We start from the raw sequence: 10,722 nt of genomic DNA, 5'->3' as shown, positions 1-10,722 counted from the left end.
ACAGACGCGTAATTTATCAAAATGAACATAAACGCACACTAATACCACATATCTACTATATAAATAATGAGCATGTACCATACCAAATGCTACATTTTACGGTGAAATAACTAGGTCATTTACGACACCATTCACTTTCTCTTTCAACTTTCGATTTCACTCATTAATTATAGTCCGTTTCAATACTCTTCCGGGAGAAAAACGTGACTATCTGATGATCAGGCATTCTTATAAAACTCTAATAAAAGGTGTTAGTTATAAATGTCCATGAATGTTTGAAACAATAATCTTTGAACTGATTTTGGCATGAAGAAAAATCTTATCTAGATTATTTCTGATGAGTCTATGCCCAACAGCAAACAGTATAAAAACCGGGAAAATACAAACCTCAGCTGTTACTAACACTTTCAGGATATTGGTTCATTGGTTCATTGATTATGACACCGTTGTAAGCGTCAGTCGCTTCTTGAGGTGCTTCTTAATTCTGTCCACTTCACTTCCGGTTGCATTAGGAGGTATTGAAGAAGACTTGTTTCTCAATAACTAGTGAAAATTATTTACAGGTGCAGTGGGTGATAACAAGGCCTGTATAGACCTGTCATGATACCTGTACTTAGAAGTATAGATATTCAAAGGGTTTAATGAGTTAAAAAAAAGTACTGAATTTGGATATGCGTAACATTGCCTGATTGTTTTAAAGCATTCGTAATAATAAATTTAATCGTGTGTATTTATTCAACAACAAAGATGTCTGATACTTACTGTGAGGAGTATGTATTTAACGTCGGTGTCATGTCGCTATGTGATTTTTTAGAGGTATATAACCATGCGTAAGAAATATCAATTTGTAGTTGACGGAATCATTTTATCATATTAAGTAAATAAACATTATTAAATGCATCAACTTTCCATTTGGGTTCACGGACGAGATGGTAATTAACGAAGCTTAATTGATGTCTTTGTTTGTATGTAGCGGAAGAGCGCTAGATTTCGGAGGGACTCGGGTTGGGGTCCCGTTCTGGTCGTTGCATTTCTGTATATCCTGTTACATGCGCAAAGTAACACTTAGTTCACAGGTCTATATGTACGCATTAACATGTGTCTATATAGTAAGATATGTTATTATATATATATTTTTTACCAGGGATCTATTACATGACGTCAGTATTCTAACGTATATCGTTTTAAAATGTCGAAACTCAAACAAGGATGTATAACGTATGATGTAAATAACAGTACGTATACCCTGTAAAATATCACGCGGACGTTTCCTGAATTATTTTTATCAGATTTTGTTTAACATGCACAATCAGGTCAGATATAGATAAACATATATTACGATACTGACTCAAGTATTAGACTCATCCTATAAACGTTAAACCATTATATGTAATGGCTATAACCGAACAGATCAAAATCGCGAAGTGGGTTGTATTTCAAAGGAACCCAAAATAGAATACATGTATTTATAAAGTGTATCTCGTTAAATATTTAATGACAAAACGGATAATATTTATCGAAAATCTGAAGGATATTGTTTATCTCGTGGGAAACTAACCAGTAGATCCATTAATACGCAAAGGTGAGCGCAGGACAATCCTCCTAAATGTAGCACAGTTAGTGCCATAAAGCGGGATGTGTGAAAGATGGGCATATACTAAGGTTCGTGTATGTACGCATTCGAGTTCAATATCAAGTTATATGCTTTTGACGTCGTTTGGTAAAAGCTGATCCAATCATAGTATGATGTGGTGTTATCTTAGCAGATTTTTGAATTCCCGTCACGAGTGTAGTTGGTAGAGGAGTTCAATTGTTTGGTTTTCTTTGGTGCAGTCCTTTGTTCACACAAACAGAGAAAAGAAACCAATATCAGGTTCTTAAAGTTATCAACAGATATATAGTATGGATGCTACAGACACTCAAGGTCAAATATCAAAGTCGTAATATCAACAGATGTATAGTATGGAGGCTATAGACATTCAAGGTCAAAGATCAAGGTCGTAATATCAACATATATATAGTATGGAGGCTGTAGACACTCAAGGTCAAAGATCAAGGTCGCAATATCAACAGATATATAGTATGGAGGCTATAAACACTCAAGGTCAAAGATCAAGGTCGTAATATGATTCTGATGAAGTTTTTAAAACACCATTTCTTTGATGGAATGTCATCAAATTAGTACAGTTATTGTTGACGTCACACACAAACTGTGACAGAGACGTATGTCAAAGGTCAATGTCATAATATCACTCGGTTCTGCTTCAAATCGTTGCTTACATTGTTTGTAGTTTATCAACAGTTCTCATTCTACCATTCCTGATCTTCACATTGATTTAATTTTCAGTCATGCACATTTTATTAAGGATATATCGTATGAGGAATCCATCGCCATTACTGAATATGTTTGAAATCAAATTAAATTATACGAAATATATTTTTCAATTACACTCTGTTGAATTTGTGTATTTACGACCAACACATTTCGTGCAATTGGGACCTATACTAGCTAGTGTTTGTATATTAACTCTTAAATCAGCGATAATAGCGTCGTCACTACATTGAAATGAGCCAGTCATTAAAACGTTTATTGTTGTACCACTTTACTATAAATCTCCTCTGTCCATCTCTACCGTAGGATTGGATTAGTCAAATTAAACAACAATATGTTTATATCTGTTTATAAAAAATGCATTCAAGGTCTATATTCATACTTTAAATATATAAAAGTGAGTACATTTAATTGTGAAGGAGGCATCGTTATATACATTTCGTTGCTGCATTACACGGATATTTTAGCAGTATACATTTAGGTCCTTTATTTAGTTTTTGTATTTAATCGTAACACATGAACCGATATTATGCTACTACAGCCATTTTTGGACCTAAACTGATCTGTTTAGATATAACTAGAAATTTGAAGGTCCAGAGTCAACTCTCGGTAAAAATGATTTTGATACACTATATATATAGTATACATACATCAGTGGGATGACATTTTTACCAAGAGATAATCTGAATTCCTAAAACTAGTTTAAATCACAACATAGCTGCTGAAACAATTCTATGACCCCATTGAATCGCAATGTAATATGTATACAACATGATTGGCACTTTATGGCAACTACAACGATCAAGTAAGGGCCACGTGTGGTTCAGGAAACTTTTCTTTTGACGAATTAGAAAATTTCTCTTGGTCATCAAGATATTTATCATTGAGGAAAAATGAATGCAGTATGTAAGAAAATATAAGTGTAGTTACTTTATTTGTAATAAATGTGGATTCATGTGTATTTCAGGGATCGGACGGTAACGGATTCGGACTTAATTGAAATGAGCTATAGTCGTGAAAGTGTACCTGTGCCGTGTTGCCAAGCTTGTGTTCACCTGTCGATTTTGCTGCAGTTGGAGACCGGTGTTCGGTGTATACGCTTGATACACAAGAATGCTCTTTTAAACGTGGGTATTTAAACCGTAAAATGACCAACAGCTATTCAAAGTGTGCTATTCATGATACTTTCGGAAGGAGGGAATTATGAACGCCGTCGCAGAAAGACCGCCAATAGTTGCAGCGGCTGGGAGGAAGGGGCACCTGTCACCACAGAGGGACGGGAAGACAGGGAGGCGGAGGCCCGAGGGTGAGGAAGATGACCGGCGACTGTTGGACTGGAGGGGGCACGGTGGGAGGCACCCTACCCAAAGCAGTGTGGAGTTTGATAGGCAGTTAGACAAAGTCTCAATGTGGATGGAAAATTGGAGTCACTCACAGGTAACGTAAAACACTTTTTTTAGTATAAAAAATCGGTTATCAAAGATTCTCATGTGATTCATTTGTTTGTTTTGTAAAATAACCTGTTTTTAGATCTGATCTGAGTCCATGATCTTACTACATATCTTTAAGCAGGAAAATGTAGGTAGACTATTAATTAAGGAATCATGATATCTTATGTCCAATTCAATTGTTGTCCTGATAATGAGATTTGAAAAAAACCCACAATATTTGTTGCAGCTGATTTCACAGCCATGGCAACTATTAAAACCAATCAATATTTCATTAATTTTGCAGACAGTTAATTTTCTCATCACATGTGCACTATCACCAAATAACAGATGCAAAATCAAAGTTTTATATAGAAACATATTGATCAAATTTACCGGTGTAACAGATTGAAGCTTTTGATATTTTATTAATTGACTATCTTGGCTGCAAGTTTCCATTCTATTGATGTAGTATGGTGCTGAGTGTGATTTAATAGTGTTACATACAATATCAATGTGAGTATAGTTCTGTAAGTTAAGCATATAAATAAATGGTTACACGTCAGCTACATACATGTAGCAGGATGTATTTCATCAAACTGCTGGAAAGTTATAAAATATGTTATTTTTCAAAAATTTAAAACATTCATCACTGTTTCTAAGGCTTAATGTTTACATGACATTCTCCCATCAAGTATTTAAGGATGTATGTTACCTTTACTGTGTATCTCCATACCTGAAGAGTTCAGATTAAGACACCTCGGAAATAGTTTTATTAAAGAATGATTTTTGACTCAATTGAAGTTACACATGCATTGATAATAATGAGGCAATTGCTAAACAAAAGAGTTATAGTAAAAGGGATATAACCCCTTACACTAATCACAGGTATAATGTGAAGTAGCATACATTCTTAACTCTGAACATCAGTCAAGTAAAGGTCCTTCTGTTAAAATTAGCTGTTTTGATCATTTACAAGATTAACTTTAACATCAGAAATAGAGAAAAGTGTAAAGATCAGCTGTTCAATGACATATTTTTGAAAGAAATAGTGTTTACAAATGCTGCACCATTTTCAAAAATGTATTCATTATATTCACAGTTTCATAATTTATTCATTAGCATGTTATTGGATGACAACAACTGTTAAATACATGTACTGTTTGATAGGAATAATCTTGACTTCATGCCACTTAAAAAAGTCTAACCCAATATTTATTGAGTTAAGTAGCAGGGATAAATTTTGATGGTAAAGTAAACAAAAGAAAGGGAAATTTAAATTTACTGTGCTGTGAGATTGGTTGTAAATCTGTTTAGATCCCAAAACACCTTGCCTGTAACCAAGGCACATCAATAACATGAAGTTGTTTCAAGATAAAGTAGAAACAAAAAATATATTACTCAGCAAAAAATGACTTTAGAAATATTTAATATTTTTTATTAGACCAAATATCTTCATTTTTTTGGTCCTGTTCAGGCTGAGTTCAAAGTCCAGATGTATGTTACATACAGTGTGGGTTATACTGACTTGTCTAACTCTTATTCCAATCTGTACAGATGTGTCTTCTCAAGCCCTTATGTTGGAGGGACTAGCTGTTCTAGTAACAAGCTTTAGAGAGCTCTTTAGTGATTAGTACTGTATCTGAAAACTTGGTAAAAAGTGATACGATGTTGGATGTTATAATAGTAATAATAATTATAATAATTTGAGGTTCTTATATATTGCTTTATCACAGCCTAGTTTGTAGGTCGTCTCAAAGCAGTCCACAAATTATTATCCGTGGTTATAGGGCCTTTGCAACCAGCCAATATCGTTCTCAACTCCCTGGAGAGCATACAGCCGGTGCTGCCATTTCGGCACTCACAGCTAGCATTCTACAATTCTAGCACTGCCCAACCATATGCTCATTTACAGCTAAGCAGACTGAAACAAGTGGAGTAAAGTATCTACTTTACAGTGTACAGAGTACAGTGCCGTGCTGTGCCTCGAATCCGGAATCCTTCGGTTACGAGCCTGGCATCCTACCACTAGACTACCGCACCTCCATAGACACATTTATGTCAGGAGGTGACATCTTCATACAGTGGATGACATGGATGTTAAGATTATTGAGTTATCATATCTGTTGTAACAATCCAGTTGCAAATTGATGTCAAAGTGAGTTTAATGATTGTTTTGTCATTGAGATTTCTTTTTGTACTGATTATAGTCTTAACTGGTGAGGCTAAAATCACATAGTGTACGGTGACAGATCTAGAGACCGATCAGGGATCAGGGTGGGCTTGTCGACGTCATACCATTAGTCTTCGACTACTACTGACGCTTCTACTAATGCTACTGGTACGGACTCCCGGTCTGCACCTCCAGCTCTGTAGCATGGGGGGCTGAATTTTCCTGGGTGATGTTTCCACGCACAGTTCAGTCTTGATTTGAAACAGTTTAATGATGGAGCGTTTATTATGGTAGAGTCTAAATTGTTCCACGGTTCGGTCACTCGGTTGGAGAAGGCATTTCCTCTTAGTTTGGTCCTAAATCTTTTCTTGAACAGTTTTTTGTTGTCTCCTCTGGTGTTGTGTACATTCTGTCTGGCCTCGAAAGTTGTGAATTTATCCATGTTGGCATCTACAAGTCCATTGCATATTTTGTAAAGGTTTACCTTGTCTGCTCTTTCCCGTCTGTAGTCTAAGGAAGGTATTCCTAAAACTCGCAGACGCTCCTCATAGTTTAGATGTTTGAGATGTGGCAACAACCTGGTGGCACGACGTTGAACATTTTCTAGTGTCTTCCGGTCCTTTTTGTACATTGGAAACCAGACTGATGTACAGTACTCCAAGTGAGATCTTACTAGAGACTTGTATAGATTTGCGAACATTGCCTCGTTCATGTAGGTAAAAGTAAATATTAATCACACCATTCTGTTGGCCTTCTACGCTTGCGTGTTGACATGGCTGGTAAATTTCAAGTTATTATCGAAATCAATCCCCAAGTCCTTTTCGTGCTCCACCTTTTGAATTACTGTTGTGTTAACGTTTCCCGTTAAGGTATAACTTGGTCCGAAACAAAAACTATTACATGAGAACGTAGTTCTGGAGCCAATTGTTGAGAGTGTGATTAGCTGAAGAGAGAGATGATGGTGATAGGGTGGTTGGGTTTCGCAGTGGATAACATGGTAAGGCGGCTGGGGTTTGATTCCCCAATTAGATGTGGAGATGTGAAAGATAAGATGTAGGAATATTCACCTGGACAACAACCATGTGGGTTTTCTCTGGGTACTCAAGTTTGCTCCCACATTAAAACCTCCCTGTGCACTAACAGCCGGGCCATCAAGAATGATTAATATAATTTGTCATAATCTGTTTCATAATTATTGTAAAATATAGTTTGTCTTATATTTAGAGAAAGATGTTTGCGAAAATAATTACAAAGCATATTTTCAAAATTCTATTGGAATTCAACAATTAATGAAAGAAGCAGATTTCTCAATAAAAATGTAGACAATAGACACAATTACATTTTTATTAATACCAGAATTTTGAATTTTTTTTATTAAAAAGAACTTTCTTTAAACACAACTTATTTAACTAGGAAACTTTTATGTCCCATGTAAGTGCTAGAACAGCATTTTGATTTACTTAAACAATAATGAGTTCATGATTCCCAATCAATAGATTTATGGCTATAAAGACTTGACCCAGAAGTGGTGTGCTTGTTTTTGTCAAGGCAGTCTGATGATTGGTCTTACTTTAATCCAATATTAGGCATTAATTTCACCTTCATTATCTACTTAAATCTGTCTCCCTAATTAACGGTCATTGTTTATTTTTTATTCTCCAACTTCTCTTTATTACATTAATTGACACCTTTGTTAAGCGCAATTTGATAAGGACAAACAAATAATTACTGTTCATTTGATAACAATAAGATCAGAAAAATAATAGATGTGAAATTATCTACAGTACAATTTCCTGTAAAAGTAATTGGGGGTACAGGGGTAGTAGGACAATTCATTTCAATACAGATATGTTCATTAAAGTGCCACATGTTCATAAAAAACGTTTCAAACTGTACATGTAGTAAATATACACACATACACCTTTCTGATGTCCAGTTAAGAAACACAATATGTGTTAATAAGACCAATAATTGTTTTATATCAACAGGACCATTGTGTACAATGCAAATATCTATAATGTCACGGGGGTAAAAAATATATAAACCCTTTTATATGCCATAAAGGCATACAGATGTCTTGGCCTGATAACATGTATAGACACAAGTTATAAGTAGTAAGAACAATTGATAATATAAACATGTTTTTGTCATTCTACTTTATCTGAAATATATTTAAGGAAATCCTAATTGATCTATGAATTGATTACCTAGCTGTGTGCATATGATGTAATACAAGCTGCACAAGAGGAAAAATGCATGAAACACTGTAAAGTCATGTTTTATTTACTGTATAGTATTACAAGTTTTATTTGTATATCTGACGTGTTTTAGTATGATTTAAAAACATATTGGTATTAAAATTCTATAACAACCTGCTGGAACTGTTGTTAGGAGGAGTGTCAAGTATACTAGACTGGCTGGTGATCTATAGTTCTTGGCTATGGTTGTAGGACTACTTAAGTACCTGTTAGAAGTGACACATTACATTCCTTTTTGAACTTAAATTGTCATCATTTCCAAGTTTAGAAAATATTTACATAATATCTTTTAATTATTCATTCATATTTTTTGTAAACAGAGAAATGTCTGGAAGGGTGGGTTTAGAGTAGTAGTAACTCTGCTGAGCACATATAAAGAAACTGAAGCAATATTTGTAAATCTTCACAATGAACTTGTCGAAATACATTAATCCTAACACTTAATTGAACACACAATTTGACCCATTTTTAAATGAATTTACATTGAGGACCCATTGTATATGGATATGAGTATTGATATAGGTGTGCATTAAGGGAGATTCAAGGTTCAACGATTACAAAGTGTGCTTAAACTGCTTAAATATTTCGGAGCTGTTGTTTAAACCATGCGTAACCTAAGGCTAGTTATGATGTCATATTAATTTTATTTTAATTCAAATGGTTTTTGAAGAACATATTTTTTTGAAAAGGCACTCTTTTTCTATTTGATGTATACTTCTGAAGATTTGAATAATCATGATATTAGTATACATGTATTTAGTATGGTAGGATATTTATTAGATATTCTAAGTGTGCTATGTAAAGCTAACAAGGCAAGCTTAGAATCTGTAATGGCTTACATCAACAACAATGGATAAAGGAATAAGACCATGTGTATACTGATATATAAGTAGTAGACAATCAGCTTAATATTAGCTAGGGTTTGTTTGTCACCATTGTAACCAGCTGCTGAAAATATTTAAATGGCATTGTTTAGGGTAAGGAAGTGTCATGGTGATTTGCTAGTAAATTTTCAGGTTCTCTAGTGTTGTTTTTCAGCCATTATCAGTCTAGTGTAAATTTAGTGGAAGTATTCATTTAATTTCTTTGTTAGCTGGTGATTTCATTTAACGGTAATGTGAAATATATACCTGAGCATTTCTTTTGAATGAATGGTTCAATTTGACACAAATGTTTGATTATTTGTAAGTTACCAATAAATACATCACAATATATTGTAGGTGTGACTGATGTTATTTAGATAGCGTAAAACCTGTTGTAAATCAGTTAAAAAGAAATCTAGCGGCTGTGAGGTACGACAATCACATGTGTTTAGTCATTAAATAAGATTTAAACAATTCTGATAATATCTACCAGTAGACTAGCAAGTCCAGAGCTCAAATATTATAATTCATCAGAATTTTTCCTTTAAAAATTCAAGCTTCTTTCAAACTAACTTGTCTGAGCGAACAATAAAAACTTCAACATTTTGGAATGCAGTGTAAATATCATGTAAAAGATATTTTGTTTTGAACACAAAGTTAAGAAATAGTTGTAATTTGTACCTGAGTTTGATTAAATCTAAACAGTTTAAGTGTTATCATCAATCATCTGCTTTAATCAGTACATGAAAAGTTAACTTATACTGGTATATTAAAGAACCTACTGCTTTGTAAAAGAGAAAAAAGGAACATATTTTAGAATTGAATTAATCCATTTTGTGAGGAAATAAGATTCATAATGGAGCTACAGCCCTTTCTCTCTGTAAAGAGGTATTTCCTATGTTGTGTTGAGGATTAAAAGATTAGCTTGATTGATAAGGTTATTATTAACTTGGTCCACTATAAACATTGTGAGGTTACCCAAGTCAACAATGTATTTGGTATGATATGTATGTGGAAGTTAAACAAGAGTACATAACATATGCAGAAATTGAGAAGATTTTCCATACATGTATTATATCAGTAAATATATATTATTTATTCATTTCTGTTAAAATTTTCAAGCTAACTATACATTAGAAACTCCTACCTATGGTAATCGGCTGTATGTAACAGTACCTGATACCAGTTCTATAAAAGGCTGGTTTCATTACACTGTTTAGCTGATAAACCCAAAACAACTACCTTTTATTATGTTTTTCCAATGACCAGAAAGTAAATCTACCGTGAAACACTTGAGATGCTGGTCATAGATTATAAAAAAGCAGGTGCTTATGTATTATAAAGACGTTTTATATTGTACCGGATTATAGAGCAATCTAGCTCTGTGTGAGGAATCTAAAACAATGACTTAATTGGTACACACAGGTATAGCTATAGACTGGGGCTTAACTTTGAATGTCGGTCAAGATTTATGACAAATTAAAACAGAATGAACAGGATTTTTTTTTTCTCCTCACAAATTAAAAAAAAATCACATACTATTTTCACTGAAAAATTGAATCCAAGCTTGTATATTTTGTTGCGATCGTAAACATTAAATGATGATCCTACCTGCTGGACGTTGTTAAGCTACAGCAGGGTCTATATACTGTCCCTGGCTACAGGGAGA

At 34.1% G+C, this 10,722-nt stretch overlaps 1 protein-coding gene across 2 annotated transcripts in view; it reads left to right on the top strand.

Annotated features, from left to right (window-relative positions):
- Positions 1-10,722, top strand: part of LOC110460645 (probable E3 ubiquitin ligase complex SCF subunit sconB) — a 40,385-nt gene that overhangs the window by 3,109 nt on the left and 26,554 nt on the right. For both annotated transcript variants that reach the window (XM_021513677.1, XM_021513676.1), the window contains exon 2: positions 3,300-3,769. In XM_021513677.1, coding sequence (XP_021369352.1) covers positions 3,536-3,769 — 234 coding nt within the window. In that variant the 5' untranslated portion in view covers positions 3,300-3,535. The remainder of the gene's footprint in view (positions 1-3,299; positions 3,770-10,722) is intronic.

The sequence above is a fragment of the Mizuhopecten yessoensis genome, unplaced genomic scaffold (assembly GCF_002113885.1).
Source record: "Mizuhopecten yessoensis strain PY_sf001 unplaced genomic scaffold, ASM211388v2 scaffold10447, whole genome shotgun sequence".
NCBI classification, from domain to species: domain Eukaryota; kingdom Metazoa; phylum Mollusca; class Bivalvia; order Pectinida; family Pectinidae; genus Mizuhopecten; species Mizuhopecten yessoensis.
This window is presented reverse-complemented; position numbering and strand designations above follow the sequence as displayed.